Here is a 27,956-nt window from a genome sequence, read left to right as displayed (position 1 = left end):
ACACATCTCCTAGCACCGACAAACCCTGGCACGCAGCCCCCGAAGGCGGAATATCCGCCGCCCCTCCGCCCCTCCGCCCCACCCCATTCCCCCGCCCCGCCCCGCCGCGCTGACGTCACGTGGGCCCCTCCCGCGGCGGCAGGTGACGCGGCGTCGTGACGTCATCGCGTCCCCGGGGCGGCGAGGCGGAGGGCAGGTACACAAGATGGCGGCGCCCGGCGGCCGGGCCGCAGAGGGCGGTGCGGCGCGGCTGGCGTAGGGGCTGGGCGGTGGGCAGGGGCTGCGGGGACGGTTGGCAGCCGGGGGCCGGCAGGTAATGGGCGTGCCTGGCGGGGAGGGAGGGCGGCCGAGGCGTTTCGGCGTTCCAGGCCGGCGGGCTCCGATTCCCTTCCTCCCGCTGTGGCGCTCCCGGCTGCGGCCCCTCCCCGGGCTGTCCGCTCTAACGCCGCGCCAGAGCTCCGTCGCCGCCGCTTGTCCCGCCCCGGTGTGATTCAGCAGCAGCGGGGCCTGGCCGCGCTGCGCTGGCGATGCTGGCGGAGGGCGGCTCCCCGGGGCAGCGGGGTCAGGCCCGGGGTTGGCTCCTCTCAGTGTTTCTCCGTATTTCCGGCGCCTGCCCGAGTGCTTCCCCGCGGTGAATTTGCTTTCACAGAGCTGCCAGAATTCGGGTAAAGAGTGGATGCCCACTGATGGGAGATAGCTTCCTCGTTGCGGTAACCAAGTCTTCTGTGGAAAGTCTTTTTCTTCTAGTTTGGGTGGGCTTGAGTGATGTGCATGGCTCTTGTCGAGCTTTCCTTTAGGTCACTTGTTTATCTGTGGGAACTGTAACCTTCAGTGTTACATTGATGTTATATGTCTCTTATATTCCCTCCCTCCAGTCTTTGTAGGCTGAAGAGCCGAAGTCTTGTTTACTGTATGGGTGGTAGCCCTCCTTATCTCACTTCATGCTTGTTACCTATTTCTGGATCTTTTCCAGTTAGCTGTTCCTCTTCTGAGTTGAGAAGAGGGCTGCATCTTCTGTATTTGTGATGCAGGCGTACCATGGATGTATACCCTAGCGTAAAAGCACTTCATTTTTGTAGCTTTTAACTTCATGATAATGCCTCCTGTGCTGTTAGCTTGGTACTCACTCAGAGAAAAACAGTGAACGAATTGATGAAGATACTTAACCTAACTTGAGGGCTGTCTGTCTGATTTTTGATAGCCCGAAGTCTCTCATTTGAAAAGGAAAGTTGGGATTGTTTCCTTATAAGTGAAACAAATGACAGTAGTTGGAAGTGAGTAATTACTTGAAGTGTTTTTACTCCCTGTATCACTTAAAATGCTAGACAAGACAAAAAGCAACAACAAAAAAAAAAAACCACCAGAGTCTTATGGAAAGATGCTGCCTCATTAGAGCAGAGATAAGCAAATGGACTTTATCATTTCGCTTCGCAACAGATGTAGCTGTTGTTTGAGATTTGATAAAAATAGGGTTATGTCAGGTATTAGTACTTTGCGGTCGATATTCCTAGATGACAAGCATTGCTAAGCTACAAACAGCTCTTCCTTCGGATTTCAGTGTGTGTGCTACTGATAGAAGGCGTTGGCATTTCAAAAGTTGTTATTGGGTGGTTAGGCTTTTGTGGGAGCTCGGTGGGGAGGAATCTACTCCAACCTGTGGTCAAGAGTGTGAAGGAAAAAAGAGGAAGAGGTGGTTCTGCAATTAGCTACCTTCCTCATCTTCCTTGCCAGGTCATCCTTGGAGTGTGGGACTGCCCTAGTGCAGGCACTCCCATAACTGCTTATTTCCTTAGAGCTAGCCATTCAGACCTGACTTCTCTGAGTTGCAATGATATTTTTTCCAAGGAAAAGTGGGGTGGGGGGGAAACGTTTTTTGATGCATCATTTCTTCTTTGTACAGAACAGAGCTGTGCACATAGTGCTGTGCCAACTGAGGAAGGTATGTGTGGTAGTGGGCTGATGTATTCCAGGCCGTGTGCTGTAAGCACTGACTTACAATTTGTAAGTACCAGTGACACTTTGGAGCACCATCACAAAGGAGTGACTTAAACCTTTAAAACAAGATACTGATCTAAGAGCAGGGGAAGAGAAAATAGAATCTTTAAACTTTGTTGTTGACTGCTTTTGGATTTGGTCAGAAACAAAACTGAAAGTGATTGCACCTCTCTTCTCATTGCTGGATTTGGCTTGCAGTGTTGTTTTTTTCCCCTCTCCTGTGCATTCAGTGTGGAGCAGGGCAGAAGTCACATCTTCAAACAAAAGCAATGTAACACAAGTAAGATGGAAACTGAAAGTTACCGGGAAGTTCATGCAGAAAGTGAGCAATTCTGAAGTGTAAGGTATATGAATGAATAATGAGTAAATGTTATTTTCTATTTTCAGAATATTTTAATAGGTTGACCCGTTGCTCAGCTGTGAGATTTATTGTTTGTTGATGGCTAGTAAAAATTTTAACATTAGATATGATCAGAGACATGTGGAAGAGCTCTATCTCCATTGTTCTAATAGTACCTTTCAGTGCTCAGTATTTGTTACCTGAAAGACAAAAATCTTTAGACAGGAGAAGAGTCAGGTTTCTAGAGCAGTCAAGCAGCTTGTCTCACCTGACTTTGTCACGTTGACAGCCTGAGCTGTTTTGCTGGTGCTGGTGGCAAAAGTACTGTAGTGCCACAGTAGCCACCACCTTACTTGTTTTTAATTCCATTAGCTTGTGGCTTCGTGTTGCTTACACAAACTTCAGTGACTTGGCACTAAATAATGTTGACAATACCCAGTCTCCATGTTGTGAGCTTTTTGTCACCAGCTTGTTCTGTATTTCACATCTGGTAATAGTATGAATGTTCTGATAATCTGATATGTGAGAAACTTAGTTCTACTTTCTAACAGGAACTGCTATTCACCTTCTCTGGTACTTTGTTTCTAACATAATTTCTCACAGCTTTTTACAGAGCTGAAGCTATGCAATCCTTACTTAAAGAGTCTTCACATAAAGGCATTACTTTCTATTTGGAATGATCAGTGTAATTCAAATCAGTGACAGTGTGAAAATAGTCTGATGGAGCTGTAATTGAAAAGCTCTGGAAAATGTTTTTGAAAATAGTTTTTCAGAGGAAAAGGAATGAGGGGTTGTTTACAAGTTAAAAATAGCTTTCTTGTTTTAAAAAGTAGGTCTTCTAGGGTGTATCAGGGGGTGGTTTATTCTCCCTGTATTGTCTGCTTGTGCTGGTAACAAGGAAGGCAATACTAATGATCTAATAGCATGTACCACTCTGTAATCAATCTCTGCCCTCGAGGGGAGAGAAGGCCTCATGGAAATCTTGACAAATCAGAACTGGACACTCACCAGCAGTGTGAAGCTCAACAAGAGCAGCTGCCAGATTGTACCCACAGCAGGGGTGGCAGCCCTGGCTGTGGGTACAGTCTGGGGGACGAGAGGCTGGAGAGCAGCCCCTGGGAAGGGGTTTGGGGCTTCTGGTTGCTGCAAAGTTGAGCATTTGTCAGTTGAACATTTGCAGCCAGAAGGGCCAACTGTACCCTGGGCTACATCAGGCCCAGCACTGCCACAGGGCAGGGGAGGACTTGTCCCTGCTGTGCTGCACTGTGAGACCCCTCCTCATGCACTAACTGCAGGTTGGCTGCACAGTGTAAGAAGAACAGAGACTATTAGAGATCACCCAGAGGAGTGCTGCAAGTGGGAAGGCTTTGTAGGGCAAGGTGTGTGTGGCTGAGGGCCATGGGTGTGCTGGGTGCAGAGCAGTGGAGCTGAGTGGAGGCCTGATGGCGGCTGCAGCTCTCACAGGGAGCGGAGGGCAGCGCTGAGCTCTGCTCTGTGTGACAGACACAGGGCCCGAGGGCACGGCATGGAGCTGTGCCAGGGGAGGGCAGGGGGTTAGGGAAAGGCTCTGTCCCAGAGGGCAGTGGGCATGGGACAGGCTGCCCAGGGCAGTGGGCACAGCCAGAGCTCCAGGAGTGTTTTGTCAGTGTTCTCAGATACTGCATTGGAATTCAGGTGGTCCTGCCTGGAGCCAGGAGTTGGTCTGAACAATTCACATGGTTCCAGTCAATTTAGGCATGTTCTGTGCTTGGGACTGCTGTTGATCAGTGTGAGCATGAGCTTGCTGTTTTTCTGTTAGCTACCTGGGTGGGTAATCCCTTCTGGTATGCTAGTGCTCTGTGTAATGCTTTGACCCTCTGACTTAGTTTGAATGAGCTCATGTTCTGTGTTCCTAGTGACCTTCTGCAGTCGGTGTAGTCTTGACTGAGGTCTTCTAGAAGAATCTAAGCAATGTTTTTTCTCTCAAATTGCAAGTAATTCTAGATTTTAGCATACACGGGCAAAGGATTTTCTTAAATGCAGGAAAGTACTCTTTCTTGTACTTTAAAGTTTAGAAAGAACAGCTCTTATGTCTAGATTCAACATTTTTGTTCTCAGAAGTTTGTGCCATGCTTGCTTGAAACTCAGAAGTATACAAAGGGGAAACAGAGTAATATGTCTCTGATTTAGTTTTAAATCTTTAGAAGGGAAAGTTGATTCAGAACATAGTACTGTATCACTAGTATTGCATCATCTATAGGGACAGAGTTCAAGTGGGAATTCAGGGCCTGCAGTCTCCCAGTTGCATTTTGTGAGGAGCACTTGGATCAGAGTAACTCTGTAAGCGAGAAAAGCAGAACGTAAGTCCTATGCAGGAAGCAAGTCCATGGTCCCTAGATGAATATACTTCAGCTACCTGGGTAGTCAGTTTTGTGGAAACTAGTAATGAACTAAATTCTATTATTTTTGAGCTCTCAGTGAAGTTAATGTTGCTGGAGGTCAGTTCACCATAGCTACATACTAGATCCTGTCAAATAATTGACTTGTCTCATTTATGTGTTTGTGCTATCAGGATTCTGTAGGGTAGCAGCAGATGAAGATGTGACTGATGAGATTTATTCTTTGGATGTTGGACTTCTAAGTGTCTGTGTGTTTTTGTTGTGCTATGACAAAGTATTAGTGCTGTGCTTAATTGGCACATGAAGCTTTTGTGTTCAGTTTGATTTTTCTTCATCAATTTAACTCTAAAATCAAATTAGAATCTTAGTTTGTAAATGCTCTGTGAAGTAGTTGTCAAGGGATGTGGACTTTCTTTTCCAATATAGCAAAGCTATCCTGGGTTCCACTGTAATGACAAGTACTGTCATGTGGCATCTTAGTGCAGTAACATGTAATAATACTTCAAAATAAAAATGTAGGAGCTCCTTGTAGTTGGGAAAGGAATTTCTATATAAATCACTGTTAATAAATAAAATCACTGTTAATTATCTGGCATAAAATTTGGTGGTGAAAAATCATAGAGAAGCTTTACAATCTATGTGTTCTAAGAAAAGAATGTTCTTATAACCTTATAAGTCTTTAGTTCACCACAAGACGTTTGTTTCCAGACTGTTTGACTCCTTGATTTAAGCAAAAAACAAGTGAAAAAACCTGAAAGGTTATTGACTTTCACTTTGTTTGCCTATATTCATAATAGAGTACCTTTTTTAATTGGACTTTTCAGAAAGTACCTTAAGGGCCTCTTTTTGGGAAGCTGATAGACCTGAAGTCAGGTATGTTTGGTTTTTTTTTTAGGAGTGAAAATGTCTGGAAAAATGATGGTAGTACAAACTAACTTTTTACTTTTTGAGGAGTAGTGAACCATAATGATTTTAGGTAGTAGAAATCTGTAATTATTACATGCCTTTCAGATTTGTGAGCTCCTCATAACCGTAGATTAGATATTAATCGAGCTGTAATTCTGTCAGTGGTCGTTGGCTGCCAGGACTTTGTATCTGCAATTAATTTACATCCAACCATGTAACTATCTGGAGTGCCACCTATCCTGGGGGATAACTTAAAGAAAATGTTTAGGTAAGAAATCTATTTTATCAAACTTGAATCAGTCGGTGTTCATGTTGCCATTATTAGTCTGTCCAAAGCCTGACAGGATACAGAGGGGGCGATGCATTTCAGAACTTTTACAAGCAGCAGAAGCTCATGATGTTAAAGTGACAGCTTCAGATTGTTCAGAAGTGCTGAGAGATGGTGGGATGCAAAATGCCATTGCTTTAAGCCAGTGAACTACCTGTGAAAGAGCAGTTACTACTGCTAGCTGGTGTCTTGACAGATTGTGGTTTTTAACATCTGTGAAAACTGGCTTCTTGTTGCAGAAAAGTGTTTAATGCATGATTTCTGTAACTTACCCAGAGTTCTTTGGCTGTCTGCTAAAACACCTGTAAATGCACGTAATATGTTTACGGACTGCTGAATGCCTGAGCTTGTTGATGTGACTTCTTTGCAAAGCAAGTGCAAGTAGAGAAGGTAAAAAATTTGTTGCTTGAAGGTAACACTGTTCAATTTATCTTTATTTGCAAAAAGAAAGCTAGCAAATTGAAGTGTGAATGGAAATGTGAAACTGTGTGTTTGAACACCTTCAATTTGAAAAGATTATCAACAGGAAATGCCTTAGTATTTGGAGCTTAAAAGACCCTCGAGTATGTTATGTGATATCAGGTAAACAAAGTTTAACTAAGGCAAATGAGCTGACTTCATGAGCAGCTAGGTGGTTAGCTTTTGGAGCTGGGGATGGACTTAGAAATGTAAGTTCAGCTGGCAAAATGGTTGTGCCATAGCTGTTCATGTGACATAATGTCATCTTTTTAGTGTCTCAGTGTACATTTTATGCTATAAAAATAAATTTGGAAGGTCTGCCACTCTTTTGGGGTGTTTCATATGCATTGCAGTATCAGAGTGATGAAGGAATTCTGGTTCTGCTTGCTCTTTGCTCTCTATGCGAGTGTTTAGTGCAGGGATTTGGCAGTATTCTGTATAAATTGCTTCTTCCTAGAGGTATGAAGACTTTCAAGTTGGGAGAGAAGCTGTGTGTATACTGTTACAAACCTTCTGTAATTTGACATTACTACAGTAATGTGAATGTAGTGCTTCTGTTATTAGGCAGCACTGGATTTATTTGCTACTTTGAATCAAGATGGGTTAGTAGAAAAGCTGGGACTGATTCTCAGGTGATATCTAGTGTCTCAGTTGAGGAATTGCCAACTCATGTAGACTTTCCACTTTTTTTTTTAAGTAATGATGGCTCAATGAGGAGATCTGCTTATTGTTATCAGTCTCATATTGCTGCAGTTCTGTTACTGTTAGACATTTGAAGAGAAATGGCTGTGGATAGTACTGTTGGACGGTCATGTGGCAATCTCATCCAGCAACCTACTCCATCTACCTATATAAAAATAAGGCTGGATTGCTGCAGCTGAGTCAGATCTGTCAAAACTGCCCGAGGAATTGAAGCTAATGCATTTCTGAAGGCTTCTTTTGAATTTAAAACGAGCCATTTCCATTTAGTTATTCATTTCTTTAAGTGCTTAGAGGGCTTGCGCTCATTAGCAATGCTGCTGAAATGCCTATTATGGTAAATGTCTTCTACCACCAAGCCTGACTGGAAATGGTGTAAAACAAAATGGTGAACTTTAATGGGTTTGAAATAGCCCAAACTTAATTTCTGAGTTACTGAATCCAGTTTCATGTAATCAGTGCAGAAGAATTTAATTGGGAGTAAAATTGTTTTGAAGCATTGAGGAATGATATGGCGCTGGTGGCAAAATGATTTTCTGTTTGAATTAAAGGTAGTGAACTAAAAACGTGTAAGTAAGGGTTCATTCATTCAGTTCCTGATGGTATGAATGTCCTTTCAGACTTTACTGGACAGCTGTGTATTTCGGTAGCTATGATTTCTTTTCCATTTTTCATTCCTCTTGAGCATGTAAAGGTGAGTTTAGCAACTGGAGCATTACTGAAAGGTGTCTCAAGGGCAGGCTCAGCTCTTTCTCAGAGGATGCCAGCTGCCAGCATGTTTGTACATTTTCGCTGTGAGTAAGCTCAGCTGTGGCAGTTGCACACGTTGAAGGAACGTTGTTTAACAGATGTGTTGAATCTTCTTTCTGTTGCATGTGGCTTCCTTCCCTGATCTCTTTAGTCTGTTGTTGGACTAAAGATTGAACCTTATTTCCATTCAAAGAGATTTAAATACAGAGGCCTTTTCTGTTTGACTCCAGATTGGGACATTGCAAGGAAGGAGTCTGTGTTTGAGGACTGGAGTGTGGGACTTTCATGGAGCCTAGGCCACTGAAGTTTTCTAGCATGCAAAGCAGCTCCTGGACTTGTACTCTGTTTTTGTAATAAATCAACTACTATGGCTGAGAATAGTCTCAGTTGGACTTCGCTGCTCAAGGCTAAATTTCTGCTTTTCTGTAGTAGACAGGCACAGAAGACAACTTAATTCACCTGGAGCACAGAAAGTTGAACTCCAGAAGTGTACTTAGAGTGGGCAGCACTTCTTTGCTGAGCCTGTTCTGGTATCTGTTGCTGGTTTTATGTGTCAGAGTTTATTTTGGTACCAGGTGGTGATACTTCTGTCTAGTGTGTTTCTAAAGAGCAAGATAGAATCCTTGCTATAAACTTCACTCTGAAGTTAGCAAGCTTCTCTAAGAAGCAATTAAGGTGTAAGCGTTCACTTCTACATTCATTTTCTGTTCTTTATGTGGCTCCACATTGTTCCATTTTTAATTGAAACCAGTGGAGCCTGCTTATTTAAAACATGAGTAGTGGCAGCAGAATTTAATTCAGTGTTGATTACTGATGTCGTTCTGCTTCTGGATCATTTTTTCTAATGCCCATTCAGTCCTGTCTGTTTCTCGGAAAAGACAATTCTGAGAGCTTGGTGGAAGCTTTAGATGGTGGCTTCTGAATGCACTGAGTACAGGGAATTTTGATCCTCAGAATTTGTCTCTTGTAGCTGAGAAAAATGAGGCCTGTATGTGGAAAGCAGTGATGGTGGCTGGAATTGTTCAGCAGTGTTAACCACGCTGTGGGGAGTGGTCTTACAGGGAATGAGGGAAGGCTTTTGGTGGCCATGTGTATTTTAAGCTGCTTGAATGGAAGGTGCAGTCAGGATTTGAAGCAGGGCAAGGTTTTAGCCTGTATTGTACAGGGCAGGCAGGGTTGTTTGTAGGTGGAATGGTTAATTCAGCAGCCTGTGTTTTCTGACAGTAACGTGCTGAGTTTTGCTGAGAGAATACAAAGTGTGTGGTGAGAGTGGGTAGTGCATGTGACCTGAGTGTAAGAAGAATTGGTGAATCTGTAGTGGTCTAACACTGTTCCCTTTATTCTCCTGCACTACAATGCACATGTGTTTTACTGAAGTTTTAATAGTAAATGGCAGCTGCTGTTTGACCTGTTGGCAGACTGCTGATCTTTATACTTTTTGTCCTTTTATTTTCTTGCTCTTTTTTTTGTCTGATTTGCTCCAGTCATTCCACATTAATTTCTTTCACCAAATTTTTAACTGAAAAGGAAATGTGGCAATAAATCATGCCGTTTTTCTTCATAAGCATTAATAAAGAATGCTAGCAGGGATATAGCTTCAGTGGATTAGATTGTTGTTTTTAATAGCAGTCAGTTATTGCAGTGCTAAAACACATCGAGTCTTGGTTAATGCTGATGATGATAAGAATATTAATTACTTTCTGAAATAAAATAACAGAATTATTGTGTTGGAACTGAGAGTAGGTCCTGGCATTGTCCACAGCGTTGAACTCCTAGATAATAAAAGACCAACTATTTTATCTCTTCATCAAAGAATGTAAGAAGCTTGAAATGGCACAAGCTGTTTTTATTTAAAAGGGATTGATCTGTAGAAGATTGCTCAATGTTGATAGCATTGAAAGAGTGTCTAGCACTCCTCATTCATAATTAGGAAGAGGCTGAAGTATTAATATTGAGTACTTCATAGCTGGCATGTTGCGTATTGAAGTCTCACTGCAACAAGGAGAGCAACTCTTTAATTAGCTTAAGCTGCTCCAGATTCCAGGCATGCATTCTTAACGTACAGGACACTCCAGAATTTTTTCATGTGTGTTTACCATAGGAACAGGGTAAGTGGGGTATTTTGTCAAAATGAATAGCTTTCTTTCTAACTAACATGAGGAGGGTTATACTGAAATACTGTCTGTCTTCTAAGATGCATTAGCTACAGAAGTTAATACCTGTGCTTGGCATTAGCTGTGCTAAGGGTACTGTTAAGGACTTGATTTGTTCATAGTCGTATCAAGTCTTGTGTTAACAAAACCAAAGTAGCTAAATTTATTACAGGCTTTTAGAAGCTTTTCACCTGCATTTTGGGTTTTCAGAAGTGGAAGGTAATTGCTGTCTAGAGCATTAGGTATAAGGAAATATTAATTGAAAGGAGTTGCCCTGCATATCAAATTTAGGATTTGTTTCTTTACTGTGTAGTGAGATTATCATAGCCCTCAGTGGTGGTATAAGTGCTAGACCTCTTCCTCAGCTGTTGTAGCGTTTTCTCTTATTTTTGAGTAAAATTTTTGGCAAATTGCTTTGTGTCCCACTTCAACAGTCAGGATCTTGAAAAGCACAACAAGACTATTTTATCAGTTACAAGCATTAAGTCCTTAACCATTTCAGACAGCATATGCTTTTAACAAGAGCAGTGTCTTTAATGAGCAAAGTGGGACGTTACATGAGGATTGCTACTGAACTGTGGTTATTTGATGTTAATGCCATGAATCCATATGGAACAGCAAAATGAGAGATGCATTCCTTTTTTTGTTTGGAAGCGAGCTGTCTTCCAATTTAACCTCCCCGTGATTGATGATGCTGAAGCAGAGGGTCTAATTGCTCACTGTGTTATGCTAAGCAACTGAAGAGTTTAAAGAATCAATTTCTCCTAATGTTTGTCGCTGTTCAGCCTCTGTGTGTAGAGGCCCTTAATGGATGTTGTTGCCGTCACTAAAGGGTGTTGTCTCATAATCTGATACATGATGTGCAGATAGGCCTACTCTTCAGGGGCTCTTTTCTTCCTGTCCTTCCCATTAATATATTCTAGAATTTTCTCTAAAAGAATTGCTGTTCTAGTTGCTGTCCGTCTGCCCTTCAACCGCTGCACTGAAAATAAACTAAATTAATTTGATGTTACAGACTGTCTTTCAAAGTCTAGTTCTTTTTTCTAAGTGCTTCGATGGTTGAAATGTGGATATGTAATCCCTGCTTCCCTACACCCTATTGTTGTCTTTGTTATTCCTACTCTGCATTAGGCTAAATGTAAGGTGACCACTTTTATCCTGTAAGATGAAAGCACACCACTAAATTTGTTTTAATCACTGGCCATTGGGAATCAAATGAAAACTGTCATATCTGACTTCAAATAGTTTGATCCAAAGAACTGTTTTCAGTATTGGTGCTGTTGCACTTAACAAAGGGGGAATTTACTACACTCTGCAGCTTACTGTGCTTACTGTTTGCAGAGCTGTAGGAGGTATAAAGCAGGAACACCTGCAGATATGGGGGTATTATCATCAATTCGGGAACTGCAGTATCTGAAAGCTCGACCTGTTTTGTTCTGTGCTGAACTTCTGTCTTTTTACTGTCAGCCCACATAAGGGATCTCAGTTGTGTAGCGATTATTTAGCATGCATAGACACGAAGCTCTTGTATGAGAATCTTATTTTATCCTAGCACTGTCTAAATCTATGAAGGTCATGTAAAACTATATAGAGAATCTTGATACTGGGCTTTGACTTACGCTGAAATTAGTTGTTAGAGTAGAACTTTTAAAATATTGTCTAGAACTTATCAGTCAAATCTTTCAGAAGAAAAGGAATGTAGACAGGAGAGAGTAAACTAAGTGTGGGAATAATGACAATAAGATACAACTTCCCAGCATCTCCTCATGAGTCACTCTTGGTGATAATTGTGTTTTTTTTTTTTCCTCACGCTGATGAGTCTGGCTCTTCGGTATTGTTTTGCCAGTGGTAGTCGGTGGGTTGTACTAACCTTGCTAATAGCAGTACTGCGGAGTGGTGGATCAGATTCACCTGACTTCAGACAGTACCCAGTACTACCGCTTGCAGTGGGCTAGATACCCTTTCAGATCTGATTACTCAGAAGATACTAGTTTAATTAAAACCCTGAAGAGTTTTCTGAAGAGATGACAAAACGTGGTTGGCAGCCTGTTTCAGCATTACTGTGTGTGGTGCTTTAACAGTTCTGTTTGCTGACAACACTTGAAACTGTCTCCTCCTGATCCAAAACATTTCAGCTGCTGCCAGGAGGCAGCTAAACATCTTTAGACACCCTTCCTTGAAGTTAACATCCATGAGGGTAACATTCCTCTGAATCTGTGAGAGAAACTTGAAGAACAGGACTTTGTTTGGGGATGATGGACGTGAAAGTTGGATCTGTTCTGTGTTGTGTTTGGAGTGCTGTTGGCTGCTGATGGAACTGTACTGGTTAATTTCATCTTTGTGAAGAACACCTATTGGGTGCTGCAGTCTGTTTGCTGGAGGACTTCAGAAACAGAGCAGCTCTGATCCTATGTCATGCATAGCATCAAATGAAGACTTACATTTAGTTATTCAGGGAATTTTGCTGTTGTCTTTTAAGAAAGGTCTTATGATATACTTCTAGTATGGCAAAAGAAGCAGGTCTGTTACTGAACATACCACAAGTATCCTGGAGCAGGGCTTATCAGCACCAAGTGTTGTGCAGCTCATTCTAGCTTAAAAAGAGCTCTTTTCTCAGGATGAGATTGCTCTGTGTTGTGTGCTTCCTGAGCGCTCCTTTAACCTCTTAATCATGGAGTATTCGCATTCTCTAAAAATGTTACTGTAATTCCAGGGACGCTGGATGAAAAATGTTACCATTGCTTCGTTGTGCATATTTGAAAGCTTAATCTTTGTACCAGTTACTGTATACCAGTATTATGTATTGTTTTACTCAGTGCCATGTTGGCTGACTGGCTCTGCGTACTGAATGTCATAGTATCCCTTTTTAGAGCAACAGGGATTAAACTGAAGAGGATCAGTGTGGTATTTCCAGTAGGAAAAGCTATTCTTACTAGTCCTGCCGGGGAGGCAGGTTATGCTTGCTCACTGGGTCTGGGAAGGAGCAACATCTGAGTACTGTGACCTGGAGCTCTGCCTTCCTAATTAATCTGGCTGTTTCTTCTTGCCTTTTATTTTATTTTTTTTTTGCCACTTAGATTGTCAGACCCCGGGCTAAATTATTTACTGTCTTAATTATTGGCATTATAAAATAAGTTTTGATATTTAACTTGGCAATAGGATAAACATAGCAAGTGTCAGCAGCGTATCCTGTAATCCAGAGATAAGACTATAGAACTGCATGGGATTATGCAACACAGTATGTATAAATGTGCTAAAGCTGTTCTAAAATGTTTTTCAGGTTCTAAATGGCTTCTAAGAAGTTGGGATCCGATTCTCATGGTGAGTGGAATTTATCTCTGTCCTTTCAATCAGATGAATCTTACTGTTGCTGCTGACTAGAGGCCTGGCTTAGGAAGGCCACAGAGACTGTTCAGCCTCTGATGAGATTCTTGGTATAAATGAAGTGCCTTGGCTTCCTCCTTGCATAGTCACTTGCTGATGCTGTGCCTGTTCTCTAGTTAAACTGAAATAAAGCTGCTGATCATCCTTCATTACTCCCACTCTCCATTTGTGGCAAACTTAATACCTCCCCAAGTACCCCCTTCAAAATCAGTGTTGAACTGCAATTATGATACTGGTGAGAAGATCACTGAAGCGGTTACAAACCTGCAGCTAATTTTTATGAAAGTCAAGTGAACATTTGGATTGGAAGTTAAGTTTCTAATATAGCATCATGCTTGCTTTTTACTTAGAAGTGAATTTATTCCTAAACTGGATTTGCCTAACTGTAATTATCTGCTATTAAGATAGGTAAGTGAAGAAGAGATTTTTGTCTCACATCTGAGATGTGTGATGTCATGCAGATCTTTGGTGTCATAAAGAATTCCTTTCTTGTGCATTTTACTTTTAGAAAATGGGGTATAGATTTGAAAATATATTTCCTTTGAGACTTCGAGTTCAGTTCATTACATACAATGTAGATCCTGAAAAGAAGTAAACAAAAGCTGCACTGTGAGGTTCAAATGAAATGTTTAACATGATTGTTGTAAAAAGAAAGTTTTGTGTCAGGAAAAGCAGGCTTGATTTTTCAGGTTAGTCTTTCTGAAAAGAGGATTCAGGGGCATCGCTCTTCCCCCTGAGTGTATTGTTCTATCTTGCAAGCATGAAATTGATGTACATAGTAAACTTAGATTAATTTAAATGCACAGTTAAGGATTAATAAAAGTAGCCTACCAAAACTTAATTTTTGGATGGTTACCCCCATTGTTGTGGCAGTTCACTTCATTATTAGATAATTGCCAACTCTTCAGCCGTTGTTCTCTGGGGTAATTGTCTTTTGAATGTGTGCTCCCTAAACCAGGCTTGCAGAGTTATTGCTTAGAGATGGAAATAAGCCTGTCTTAAATGTTTCTTAAAACAGTACAGTGTGGTGGAATGTTCCCCTGGCTTCAAAATAATAAGATCAAAACGGATGATGCTGTAACCTGGCTATTTAAGTTGATTACCTTCCTGTGTATCCTCTGTTCCTAATGATATCATTAACTCTGTCACAGTACTGGTTTTAAATTTCTTGGATAATGTTTTGGAAAATCAACAAGGTACATTTTTTTTCTCTTTTTCCATATTTAGGAAGAATCAATCCCACTAACTGAATTTTGGTTTAGTGTAAAGCATCCATTCCAACAGCTGCGGTCTCATCTCATCTGCCTTCAGCTCAGGTTCTGTGACAGGCTGGAGTTGGTCAACAGAGTTGATGCACCTCTTGTACTTATTGTTCAGCTGTGTATTGAGACTTAGAGACTGAATTCAGGAGGTTAAATCACAGAATGGCTGAGGTTTGCAGGGAGCTCTGAAGGTCGTCTTTCTCAGCCCTCTTGCTCAATCAGGGCCACCTGGAGCAGGTTTCTCAGAGCCTTGTGCAGGTAGGAACAGGCTGGAGACAACAGAACACTTTTTATCTCTTAAGAGGTGATGTATAACTTTGGTTAAAATATAATTCCATGTGCTGTCCTGTCATTTGGATGACTGGAATTTCAAGGTTACTTTCTAGTAGAAGTAGCATCCAGAAATACAGCTCTCATCTTATGGACAAAAGGACAGGCTATATCAAATGCAGTGTGTTAACATTGCTGTTGTATTTCACTGACACTGGTTGTCTATTTGAAAAAAGAAAACAATTCCTTGTTTTCTGGGTCAGTTTTTAAGCTAGCTAGACCAGTACTGTTCTGACTGCGTTGGAACAGATTCTGTACTATCGCAGAATCCCAGAACTGTAGGGGTTGGAAGGGGCCTCTAGAGATTGAGTCCTCCAACCCCCTGCCAAAGCAGCTCTCTAGACCACGTTGCACAGGTAGGCGTCCGGGTGGGTCTTGGATGTCTTCAACATCTGTTCAACATCTTCATCAATGACTCTGGGGGGATAGAGTCCACCCTCAGCAAGTTTGCTGATAATACTGTGTGCCTCAGTGTTTTACTTCAGAAGGACCTTTTTTTTAACATGATGGACGTTTTCCTGTCAGAATGTGTAGAGCAGTCTGTGTATCTCCTGCCTGATATCCTTGCAGTAGAGTTTTATTCAAGGCAAGGTTATAGCAGTGTATTAGAAAACTATCATAATGGGAAGAAACTAGAAAGTTTTCTCTTTAGCCTAGCTGCTGAGGTTAAACTAACAGCTGTCAGTTCAGATAATCTAGTCTTTCTTTAGTTTGTTTGTTTTAGCACAGTAAAAGAAGTTGCTGTGTAAACACTGCAGTAACTAGTACCTATTTCGGGAGATGTCTACCACCTACTGTGTCAGTTTGTCTAGTCAGACATGTATTTGCATACTGAGCAGCTTGGGCTGTGGGAGCAGTGCAGAAAGGTAATCCTGCTTCACTTGCTACCGTTGTCCCTGCTGGAGCAGAACTAGTGCTCATGGGACTAACTGGGGCATGGTAGCAGCCAAGCTGGGATCTCAGCAGTTTGGAGGTGTGGTTGACTTGGAGTCAGCCATAATTTACAGCTACAGTTCAAAGGCTGCAACAGTTCCTACTCATGCATACACGCAGTGTCATATCCAACATCTCAGATAGTCAGCTGAGGAACTGCCTGAATGTCTTGGTGTTAGTAGCTGTTGAGGTGCAGGATGGATGCTGTGCCTTACTTGAATGTGCGCTTCTCAGTAGCGGTCAGTGAAAGTAGTAGCGCATTCTGTGTGGGGTCCTCTTCTCACTCTTTGGTGGTACAAGAGGTTATTCAGCCTGAGGGTTTTGAAGCTGGAGGAAGTGCTGCCTGTATCCTAGCAGGACTCTGGGACCAGGCAGTGCATAGTATGAGAGCTCACCTGATGACAGCACATAAACATTTAACTCCAAACTAACAGGATATTCCTGTTTTCAAAAGCTGCTTGTCCTCTTGGAGCCTGTGGCTGTGTTACTGTAGATGGTTCAACAGTGAAGGAACACAAATAATACTTAAACTGTCATCCAAGTATGAAAATAGGCCAGACAGAAATAGGAAGGCACTGCTCACTGAGCAGGAGGTTAGTCACTGCATGACATCTGAGATGTTGCCACTACTGTCTTGTTGGGTTTATAACATTCAAAGCAAAGTTACTAGAGGAACACTTCACACTGTTAGACAACAGCAGAAACCTTGCCTGCTATTCCGAAAGTCTAGATTCGTAATCCAAGAGATCTTTTTAAATTAATCTACAAACTGACTGCAATCTGGGTTGTGAGCTTTCTAGTAAAACTTCACAGCAACTCATGGAAAGGAAACCTATAAACCTCTGGATTCTTGGAGGAGCTAGAATTGTTGATGAAACTGCCTTGTGAGTATGCAGAATGCCTGAAGAGAGAGCTTCTGTACTAAAAAGCTTTTTGAACAGTGTGTGATAGACATCAAGCACAGATGGAGGACCATGGAATAAGTCAGTGGCCTCATTAGAGTGATCATGAATTTGATAGTGAATGAAGTTAGATTGCCTCATTTGGAAAATCAGAATTACCATCCTAAATAGTCTTTAGGTACTTCTCTGTGTTTTTGTTGAAGCCAGTTTACTTGACTTGAGCTTTTTCGCTCTTGTGAGTGCTTTTGTCCAAATGTTACTTCCACTTGTATGCCAAGACTGGATTTTTGTTTTGTAGCTGCTCAAGAGTTGGGTCATCCTAAAGCCTGTTCTGGATGTGACGAAAGGTGATGGCTCCTTCTACAGCAGCACAGCAGAATGCAGTGCTCAGGAGAGCTTCCAAGTCTGGTTGTGTAGGCTTAGACTTATCACAAAGGAAATTTAGATGCTGGGGATATTGACTTCAAAAACCGTTCAGCTATTCTGTTGTTGTGAAAACGTTAAGGACTAGAATGTTCTTTGTAAAGAACAAAACAGCAGCAATGAAGTCAAAACAGATTCAGTGTGTTTCTGGTGACACAGCTTCCTTTGGGTTGAGTCACCTGATAGGATGTGGCAACAGAGGAAGAATCACTCCCAAATACAAAAAATGTGAGGAGTAAATTGAACTGGTGAGGTTTTTGATTAAACTTCTTTTGATTTCAGGGCCTTTCAGCTATCTTGATGATGTCCCATTTAAGATAGGAGACAAATTTAAAACCCCTGCAAAGGTTGGATTACCCATTGGTTTCTGCCTGCCTGATTCTTTTCAGCTTATCAGAGAATCCCAGGTAAGTGGTGTGTTTTTGCCTTTGGGGGGTCCTCCACATACGATACTGCAAATTGCTTTTTGTGTGTGTGCTCAGATATTAGACTTGACTATGATGTATTGACACATCTTATGCCAGTAGTAGCAGAAGATCTGCTGGAATTTATAACAAGATAAAAAATATTTTGCGTGGTAACCTGTGTTTATGTTTATCAGTTCTAATGGCATTTATTTCCTTATATCTACTAAAAAAAAAAATCAGAACAAGCTTTCATGTCTGTGTTAAAGATCTAAACGCTACCCTGATGTTGCTAAAATTAAATAGTATTTTTAAGAGGAAGAATTGTAATAATTGAAGTCTTCATTCTATGGAATGTTAATAGAATGCTTTTTGAAGGTAACATGTATGGCTGTATTTTATGGGTTCTCAAAGTAAAGGGATGAGGAAATTTCCAGTTCCTGATCTCAGTGCGGTTCTGAGCAGAAATTGTACTCCAGCTGTGTAGCAAAAGTGTTACAGCTTGGTACAGATTTCTTCTGGGCCTTTGAGGTCCATGACTCGTATCATAAACATCTGGTAACATAAAAATCTTCAAGTGCAGGATGTGACACAGGGATTACAGTCGAACTGCTCAGATAGCAAAGAATGTGAAACGAATAGAGCTTAGCACTTCTGCTAGTGAGTTTTTCAAAATCACCATGCTGGAAAACTGTGTATCTTGCTTTTCAGAGCCTTAGAGAGTTAAGGGAAAGGAAAGCTCTTCAGTATTCAGCTGAGATAACAGATCTCAGGTTCTCAGTGGAGCCTGCTGTGGATAGGATGTGATGCAACATAGTGAGTCTCAGAAAGACCTAACAAAAGCATCAGAATAGCAAGCCTTCCTAGTGTGTTGCTCTTTAGAGCCAGGACCTTTTAGCACTGTTGCAAGAGCAGTGCTGTTTGGTTATGTGACTTCATTCTGGTGAGCAGGTTGTAATTTTTGTGAGTCACAGGTAGGTTACACCCTGCACGTAGCTCACAGGCTTTGTTCTATGAATATTCTCTCACTGGGCACTAAAGATATTTTTGCCTTTAATATCTTATAAAGACCAAACATGTTTAGTCTGTTTAGAACTTTGTAGTCAGTTAGGCCACAACAGTGGCTCATGAAATCAATAGTGGCAGCTTATATAAATGTCTCCCTATACTAACCCAGCCCTGTAAGAGCTGATGTTAAGTGAGGAAAGCTTACAGGAATCAGTGCCAGTAACAGTGGCAGAAACTGCTGCTGTAGGTAGTTGTTTCATTGGAGCAGCCAGTATACCCTTCTGTAGCCAGTATTCCCTTTTTGCTGGGAAGCCATTGACATTATTGTAAAAATGCCAATACCTCTTCAGCCAGTGGGTGTAGAACTGATATCAAACCGTTTAGGAATACTTTAGGGTGAACTGATTAATACTGTACTTGTCTTTGGATGCAGAAAGTACTCTGCAGTGGTCTTGAATGTAGTTCAGTAGTGCCAGATCTAGGTGTGACTGCCCCTGTCAGACATCAGTGTGACTAATGCATTAGACTAACAGTGACTACATTTCCTCTTTGCCCCAAGACAATAAGAGATTTTGTGATCATCAGTAACTCTAAAGGAACACTAAACATAGGAAGGACGCAAAATATGGGATTCTAATCCAGACTGTAGCAGACCTTACAAAATGATGCAAAATTAACTATTTCTTTTCTCCTACTTCTGCCAGTCTGTAAGTTACAAGGCATGCTGAAGGAAAAAAATGATGCCTGTCTGTTAATTCATGTAGCTCTTGCTCTGTTATTTGAGTTGCTGTTAAAGTAGTGACTGTGATTCTTACAATTATGCTTTTTTTTTTTCCCATCTCTTTTCCTCTCAGTATGACTTCTCCCTGGAAAAGAAAACAATTGAGTGGGCTGAAGATATCAAAAAAATTCAAGCTGCCCAGAGAGAAGCTGAACGCAAGGCCGAAGAAGCAATAGCAAACTCAAAAGTGGCTCCAGAGGACAACAGCAGGATGGGGTTCTCAGAGGGACCTTGCCCTGAGGCCATGCCTCCACCAATTAACCCCATACTCGCCAGTCTGCAGCACAACAGTATTCTTACTCCTACTCCAGCCAACAGCAGTGCTGTGAAGCAGAAAGTTCTTAGTCCACCTCATCCAAAAGCAGATTTCAACCCAGCTGATTTTGAATGTGAAGAAGACCCATTTGACAAACTGGAATTAAAAACGATCGATGATAAGGAGGAATTAAAAAACATTCTTGAAATTCATGTTGGTACTACTGGGCCGGTTGTCGCCCAGCTGCTCGACAGCAGTTTGCCCAAAGGAAGGTCTGAGTCTGTGTTACAAGATCAGGAAGTTTTGGCATCCATAGAAAGGGCCACATTGGACCTGAAGCCCCTTCACAAACCCAATGGCTTTATCACTTTACCACAACTGGGAAACTGTGAAAAGATGTCCTTGTCTTCCAAAGTGTCCCTGTCCCCTATCACTTCAGTGAGCAATATCAAATCCCTGTCCTTTCCTAAACTTGACTCCGATGAGAGTGATCAAAAATCGTCAAAGCTCATGAGCACTTTCCACAGCACGAGTTGTCTCCGCAATGGCACTTTTCTCAGCTCCTTGCAGACCTGTGCTCAGAATAAAGCTAGTGAACTGAACGGACACCATATGGTCGATCTTTCTGCTGTAAACGAGGACAGTGGAATGGAGACATCAGCATTATCCTCTTCATCCAGACTGCCGTCCCTGGCTTTGTCAACGCTGTGTACGGAAGAACAAAGTGCAGTGACCACGGTAAAACACAGTGGATTAAAATTGTGTATGGGGGGGATGCAGAGCTGTGGAGGCAAATGTTGATTGTGAAACATCCAGCAGCTTCGTTTTTAAGCTTCTTTGAATGTGAGTGGTGTGTAGATAGAACATGAAGTACATGAGCTGTCCTTTGTTAGAGTAGCAAGTCTTCATGCTGACACTATGAACCTCAAGCTGTTACACACAGGTTTCTTCACCCCATCTCCTCTTGACAAAATCTGATGTTTTGAAACCAGTTCTGATTATTTTCTTTTAGCTTCTGCACTCCTGTTGTTCATAGTTGCATGCCTGATTTGTTACCTGTGAGGGTGGAAGTATTGCTTTTTGGATATGATGTTGATTTCTGTACAGCTATGAGACAGGAGTGCGAAGCTTCATTGCCTCCGACTTGTAGCAAGTTTGGAGCTGCTGAAGTTCAGACCAGCTGTTGTATCCATGTGAGTAGAAGTTCCCATTCTGAGTAGATTTGTGGACTGTGTTTTCCATAGAACATAAGGTCTGGACACTAGTACCCATGAAATCTAATGGAAAGTATGTAGTCAAGTCCTCTAGCTGGTTTTAAAACAATCTGAGAACTTGGAAGGCTTCAGCCTGATATAAGCAGTGAATCAGTGGTTCTCAAGTATCACTGGCATGCTGTAGGGTTGGGTATTTTCCCCTTTTCCTAACACCACGTGCTCTACAGCAAGTGTCAGTGTTTGTGTTCTTTCATCTCTTTCTGGCTTAGGTAAGTGCATTGTTGAGAAATATGGTGTTCTGGCAATTTGTGTATTCTGCAGAGCACAGCAGAAGAGGTGTTTATTGATCACAAGAACTAACATAATACAGTGAGCTTTGGCAGAAGTAGTAGTGTGCTGAGCAAATGCTACTGCTACAAATCAAGTTTTGAGAGGAGATTGTGCCACTGTACGTTGCTCAGAGGTGAATCCTTGAAGCATGAGGTGTTTCTAGGGATGAATGTGAAAGAGTACTTAAAACTAGATAGATGGGCCTTTAAATGGCTACATTCTCACTCTGAGTGTTTTAATCTTTACGCTAGAATAAACCATGATCAAGAGCAAAAGTATATTCTCTGGAATACTATTAAGAGAGGAAACAAAGAGTGAAAAAAAAAAAACAGAGTTATTAGGACATAGTATATAGATCAGAATTTGAAACTTTGTGTTTGGAAGTAGCAGGCCAGGAATATAGATATGCTGACAGACATAGTTCCTTCTGTTTACATTTGAAGACTGTGTGTACTTGTTTTGTATTTCCATATTGAGGTCCTAGATGAAGGGATGTGGCCTGAGTTGAAAGAAACAGAAGTAAATGCAAATAGAGAAACAAAAATCTCCATCTTATGAGAAGGACGGAGACACAAGTCAGAATGAAGTTGTCGGTTGGTTGTGCTCCTTAGCAGGCTGGTTCTGAAGAAATTGAGCATGTATACCATCCCAGGCTAATGTGGAGATGGAAAGGAGCAGTCGGGACATGGCCTCTCTGAACTGGATGTAGTACTGAAGATGTGTAACTTCCCACAGTGGATCTGTTTCCTATTGCTTGCTTTTCTCCTGCCAGATACTCAGTTATCATTTAACATCCTACATTTGCAGTGAGTGACATGAAATAGTCCCTTGAGGTGGTTCCTTGCAGGCTTTCAAGTTTCTGCCCAGCTCAGGACTGTTAGAATGGGACAAATGGAACCAGGTGTTAGACAAATCCTTGGGACTGGACTGAGGACAATGCAGAAGTTTTAAAGATAGATGTGGGAGATACTGGCTTTGGAGACAAAGTCAGAGCTGAAGTTAGCACTTAGCTCCTTTTCAACCCAGCAAAATGTTTCCTAAAAGGAAGTACCAAGTTTTGCTGTCAAAGATAGGTATTGCTAGCTACTGGGAATAGGGCAGTTGGTCATTGGTGGAGGATGTTCAACTGGTATTCCATTTTGTTTATATATGACATAGGAAACACGATGCTTAGGAAGTAGAAAAGATGTGGTGGGGAGTATATGTTTCTCTTACCCATTGTCAGTCAAAAAAGAAAAAATCAAGAGGCAGTGACCTCAGAGTCTATCCGTGTCAATCAGCAGACCACTGGGTCAAGAGCTGAACAGGAGTTGGCACGTTACAGAGCTGTGTGAGCTTGTAGCTGTCACTGTGATGGAAAAAGCAAGTTTATGATTATCAGAGGGGGAGGGGCTCCTTCTTAGAATGTCATCTACTTATAGAGTGCTGAGAAAACAAACGATCCTTACAATGGCTGCATCCAAAGCGGTGCGGCCAGCAGGGAGAGGGAGGGGATCCTGCCCCTCTGCTCCGCGCTGTGAGACCTCACCTGGAGCACCGCGTCCAGAGCTGGAGTGCTCAGCACAGGAGAGACGTGGGCCTGTGGGAGCGCGTCCAGAGGAGGGCCACAGAAATGATGCGAGGGATGGAACAGCTCCCTACGAGGACAGGCTGAGAGAGCTGGGGCTGTGCAGCATGGAGGAGAGAAGGCTCCGGGACACCTGAGAGCGGCCTGTCTGTACCTACAGGGGGCTGCAAGACAGATGGGACAGACAGATGGGGGAGGTAGTGTATGCCCTGTGCTTGGAGACACCGTGGTCAGGCTGGGTGGGCCTCTGAGCTTGTGATGGAACTGTAGGTGTCCCTGCTCATTGCTGGGGAGTCGGACCAGGTGACCTTTAAGGGTTCCTTGCAACTCAAACAATTCTGTGATTCTGTGGCTATTTTATAACTGTGTACCTCTGCCTAATGTATCTAACACATGGACCACAAGTCTCTCTAATATGGTAGACACAGTCCATGATCTTCATGAAACCTTTTTCCCAGTAGTGGCAGTATGTAATATTCATCACCTCATTTGTGTGTCGTCCAACAGGTACACCCAGACAAGGAGACTGAAGTCCCTGTGGTAAGTTCTGACGTCCACCATCATATTTATACAAAGCTGTGATGTGGTTCCTTAGGTATTGTCCCTTTGAGTACTGAAAATCTGAGGTGATGAGTGAACTTTAGGGTAAGGGAAGCAATCTTTGTGCTTTCTCCAGGGTTCTCAAGGGGCTGCCCACATCATATGGAACTTTTCAATTGCAAAGATTGGTTGTAAAAAATGTTTTAGCATATAGTGGGAAATCTGGGTAATCAGATACTTCTTTGAGAGTAGAGTGTGGTGGGAGCTGAACTGTTAACAGTGCTTGGTTTCATCTTAACAGTGAGTGGCTTCCAGCAGGCAGCCCCAGAAGTCTCCAACTAACTGAACTAATTTTTTTTTTTTTTTTGTGGGATATCCTGGTTCGGCCCTAGCCAGAAACAGAGAACTAAGGGAATATAGAAGATGACCATCACCTGAGCTTCTGGGTTTTCCTTTCCAGGTAACACAACAAAATTTCCCAGTGTCTAAAGTGCCCAGCAACACGAGCTGCACAAAGCAGTCAGGTGTCCCTTTTCCTGAGTTACAGCAGGCTCTCTCTGCTAGCGAGAGGCAGTGTGTAGAGACAGTTGTCAACATGGGCTACTCACCTGAGAATGTCCTGAAAGCCATGAAGAAGAAGGGGCAGAACATTGACCAGGTAAGAGCTTGCATGGGGGAAATAGAAACCTTCAAGTACTGATTCTGCTGAGACAGCCTTGGCTTTGCAAAATGGTGGAGAGGGGAATGCTCTGTTTTAACAGTGATTTTGCAGAACTGCCTGAGAACTTGTCACCTGACAGAAGAGGTTTCCAAAACCAAAGAGAGTCTATAATAGAAGTTTTTGTTTGAGACACTGCCTAAGGCATATGTACTGCCTCACAGCTGATGTCAGGAAAGGGACTCATAGCTCCAGTGAGAGGTAGGACAGGGGCTGTCCTCCCAGGCACTACAAAACAATCCAGAGGAAGCTTAGCATGGATCTATGCTTTGTTTAGAGTGGTGTGACTGAAAACAAGCACATTCCCTTGTTCTGAGTGTGAGGTATTATTGTACAAATGCCCTTCCATGGAGGTTGGCTCCTGTGGCTTACTGCAGCCAGGAAAGGCCCTCCAAGGCAGTGGTGACTGACTTCTTTGTGTGCACTGACTGTGGTGCTTCCTGCCTTGTGTCGCCTCAAACACTTGCTGAAACCAGGTCACAGAGCATAAAGCTCAGTTGGTTGAAGTGTGGCTCTGGGTCTTGGATCAGCTTCAAACAGAGACATTTTGAAGCAGGCAGAGTGTGGCCAGACTTTGTGTGCTGGCTCTGTGCTCTGTATGCATTGTGTAGAGCATCACCTTGGGAATGTCCCTGTAGCTTCTGCCCTATGTAGGATTTGGCTGCTTGTAGAGCTGGCTTTGCTTGCCTACTGTCAGTGAATTGAACTGTGTCAGAAGCTGTTGTGCCATACAGAAGTATGAACCCTTGGAGGGCAGCTTTAAATCCTGCCATATTTGCAGGCTGTTTTCTCTCTTGTTCTTAGTGCTACCTTTTTCTTACCTGTCTGACTTCCTGCCCTTAACTCTCAAAGCTGAGAATGGCTAAGAACAGTAGCAGCAGTTTGTGGGAGTGTGAGCTGGGATTTGCAGCTTGCGTGTTATGTTGAGGTGTTGTTAAAAAGCTGACTGCTTTCAGGTTGTGTAAGCTCTTCAGTTTGAGAGGGAACTGAAAGCTGACTTAACTTGAATGCTGAACTTTAACTGTGCTTTTTATATTACACATATTTAATCTTAAATTCCTGCCCTTGCTTTGTGACTAGGAACAGAAGATTGCAAATGGAAGATGAAGCTAGTAGGAGAATAAAGGACAGGAGGACTTGTTTCTTTTTTCTGAACAAGCTCTCATAAAGCGTCTCAGTATAGAGTTGGGAGAGCATTAATCTTATTCCCTGGGATGGAGTCTTCCTCAGTTCCTCTGAGCATACGGAGAGTACAACTACATGCTGTGTGTGTCACTGTAAGCTTAAGTTTTCTTTCCCTCAGGTTTTGGATTACCTGTTTGCACATGGACAGCTTTGTGAGAAGGGCTTTGATCCACTTCTTGTTGAAGCAGCTTTGGAGATGCAACAGTGTTCAGAGGAGAAGGTGAGGGCACATTTTCCTAAACATATTAGTCAGGTTGCACCATGAAAGGGAATTCCAGGAATAGTTCATCTAAAGTGATGAGTGTAGTTCTGGCTTTGTGGTAGTGCTGACCTGTTTTCAGAACTAACAATATCCATGTGGTGATGACGTGTCCTGAAATGTTAGAGTTCTTCATCGCTTTATTTACCATTACTTGCATGCATTTTCATGGGAAGATTATTTTAAAGATGTGGTTGATTTTTGGTTGCAGTGTTTTGGATAGTGTCTTCTTTTGGGCAAGGAGCTTGGAACACAGACAGTTAATTTCAGGAGCAGCAAATTATTTCCAAAACCCTGCCAGCTTGTCCTGGCCATGAATTTCTTCTGTTGTGTAAACGCATCTGCCTGGCCGCTCAGCAAACTGGGTTAGGGCTGTGTCTGAAACAAGCTGGAAAGCACAGCTTCTGTGGGCCTGGTCTATGCTGTGTCTACTTCAGCAGCACCAAAGATACAGAGGTAGGAACAGGGTAGCCAGGGCACAGTGGGAATGGCTTTTAGTGTATGCCAACCTGTTGTCTGCCGAATTGTTACAGGAGATCTTTGGAGGTGCAATCCTGGTCCCACAAACTTTCATATAGAGCTAGTGGTGAGCTTATAAACAGCAACAGTGTGGCAGTAAGAGAAGTGGCAGTGTTTAGATCATGCAGTTGCTAGTGGCTTAGCCCTCCCACTCTCCCCTCCCCCTCCCCCCCTTCAAATTAGAAATACTAGTTTCCTGATTGTCCACTTCAATTTGATTCCTTTCTCAAGTGGATGCAATGCATATAGCAAAATATTCCCAGAAGTTTGGGTTGTTTCACTACTTGTCGCTATTCTTCATAGCTCTGTTAGGATTTTTCTTTGGTAGTTTAACACAGTGTCTGAAAGAATTCTGGTAATATCTCAGTTTTGCCCTAGATTTGGAAGAGATTTGATAGCAAATGCTGGTATATCATTACAGAGTCAAAGTAACTTGAAAAAATTGCATCTTCAGTGGGAGTTGCTGGATGGGGAGCAGGGAGACATTAACCAGCCTTTCTGGGAGTCTGAATTGGGCCAGGCTGGTGAATTTCTCTACTAAGAGGTGCACTCCCACAGACTATGCTTTGGAGCCTTCATTGAAGAGGACTTGAAAGTTCAGAACTGCAGATGCTGGGAACTGAAAGCCCTGAGGGGTTACTGCACAGAGCCCTGCTGACCGGCCACCCTGGGTGGACTGGGCAGCTCAGCATAGTGGGAGGCATCCCTGCCCACAGCTGGGGGCTGGAACTGGGTGGCACAAAGCCTTCTGTGATTCTGTGACATAGAAGTAGATTTTTTTCACATTGAAGTTGTATGGGCTGTACTTAGTGGGAGTTGACCCTACAGGGTGTCCAGTTGCTGTAGACTGTCTTTGTGCTGAATTCCAGGTCTGAGTAAGGCTGAGCAGTGATCCTCTGTTTTTCTTGCCAATAATTGTCTCTTTCAGATCACGGAACTTCTCCAACTGATGAGTCAATTTAAAGAAATGGGCTTTGAACTAAAGGACATTAAGGAGGTCTTATTACTACATAACAATGACCAACAAAATGCTTTGGAAGATCTAATGGCCCGTGCAGGAGCCAGCTGAAAACACATTCCTGAGTTCTTGGTGTGCAGTGGAACAGCCCCACCACCTTCACGTTCAGTGTGACTTGCTCTCAGCAAGGAGTCCAGTTTTCTGCATACATGGGAAAGTGACTGAGCAAGCCTGCCTGCGTGCATCACTCCGGCATTTCTCTTTTCACTGGGAGCCAACTTTCTTTCTTAAATTAAATTTTTGAAGTGTCCTTTCCTAAGTTCCCTTTTTCCAGCTTGGCCACGGAGAGTTTAGACTGCCCAGCCGCTACTGGAATTGTATATAGTCAGAGACAGGAGTGGTCCTCCTCACTGTTGCACTGGAGTTGGACAGGGGATTACTAAATTTGTTCTGAAACATATAATGCTTTGGTTCTTTGAAGCTGCTTTCTTGGTGTCTGCTTGTACTGAATTACTTGACTGTGTCACAGTCCAGATTATCTGGTTAAATTTGACCTTTAGTGCAATGGAGTTTTATTTTTTTGGTTGAAAGTTAGCCTGTAACTTAGAGAAACACTGGTTTGGAAATTGTCGCCGTGCATAAAGAAAGAAGCTGTTCCTCTTGTTTCTTCTTTGACCCATGCATCCAACACTTCTGCCAGACATAAGTGTCCTATGCTAAGTGGTTATAAGTTCTCTTGAAATACTACCTGGACCTGCAGTTTGTTGTGGTTCTTGTTCCTAAAGGCAGAGAGCTGGGGCTCAGTATTCTTAATCCCCCAGGCTTGTAGGATATATATAAGAAAATGCTCTGCTAGGAAATCAGTTCTATCTTTTGTTTTAAATAATACTCAGTGTGATGCAGGAAGTTTCTTTCAAGCACTTTCTTTAAAATAAACATACTCACTGCATTAGTTCAATTTTTTCACACTACTGT

General features: G+C 42.5%; 1 protein-coding gene across 4 annotated transcripts; it reads left to right on the top strand.

Annotated features, from left to right (window-relative positions):
- Positions 1 to 164: 164 nt before the first annotated feature.
- On the top strand, positions 165 to 27,818 carry UBAP1 (ubiquitin associated protein 1). Of its 4 annotated transcripts, none has more exons than XM_065740110.1 (8): positions 165 to 196; positions 13,289 to 13,329; positions 17,525 to 17,649; positions 19,509 to 20,429; positions 23,310 to 23,342; positions 23,803 to 24,000; positions 25,364 to 25,465; positions 26,952 to 27,818. In XM_065740110.1, the coding sequence occupies exons 2-8, from the start codon at positions 13,296 to 13,298 to the stop codon at positions 27,090 to 27,092; spliced, it is 1,554 nt and encodes a 517-aa protein (XP_065596182.1). In that variant the 5' UTR covers positions 165 to 196; positions 13,289 to 13,295; the 3' UTR covers positions 27,093 to 27,818. The 4 variants fall into 4 exon arrangements, with proteins under 4 accessions (XP_065596182.1, XP_065596181.1, XP_065596184.1 ...); XM_065740109.1 differs by lacking the exon at positions 165 to 196 and adding an exon at positions 271 to 313; XM_065740112.1 differs by lacking the exon at positions 165 to 196 and adding an exon at positions 600 to 710.
- Positions 27,819 to 27,956: the final 138 nt, after the last annotated feature.

This window comes from Cyrtonyx montezumae, unplaced genomic scaffold (genome assembly GCF_038088225.1).
Source record: "Cyrtonyx montezumae isolate F1298 unplaced genomic scaffold, pur_monq_1.0 scaffold_25, whole genome shotgun sequence".
NCBI lineage: Eukaryota > Metazoa > Chordata > Aves > Galliformes > Odontophoridae > Cyrtonyx > Cyrtonyx montezumae.
This window is presented reverse-complemented; position numbering and strand designations above follow the sequence as displayed.

Bases quoted from the DNA above. Each gene is read 5' to 3' on its own strand.
- UBAP1 (XM_065740110.1), top strand. From the start codon at position 13,296: ATGGCTTCTAAGAAGTTGGGATCCGATTCTCATG. The intron at 17,650-19,508 runs GTAAGTGGTGTG...TTTTCCTCTCAG, and splicing joins AGCTTATCAGAGAATCCCAG to TATGACTTCTCCCTGGAAAA. The intron at 24,001-25,363 runs GTAAGAGCTTGC...TCTTTCCCTCAG, and splicing joins AGGGGCAGAACATTGACCAG to GTTTTGGATTACCTGTTTGC.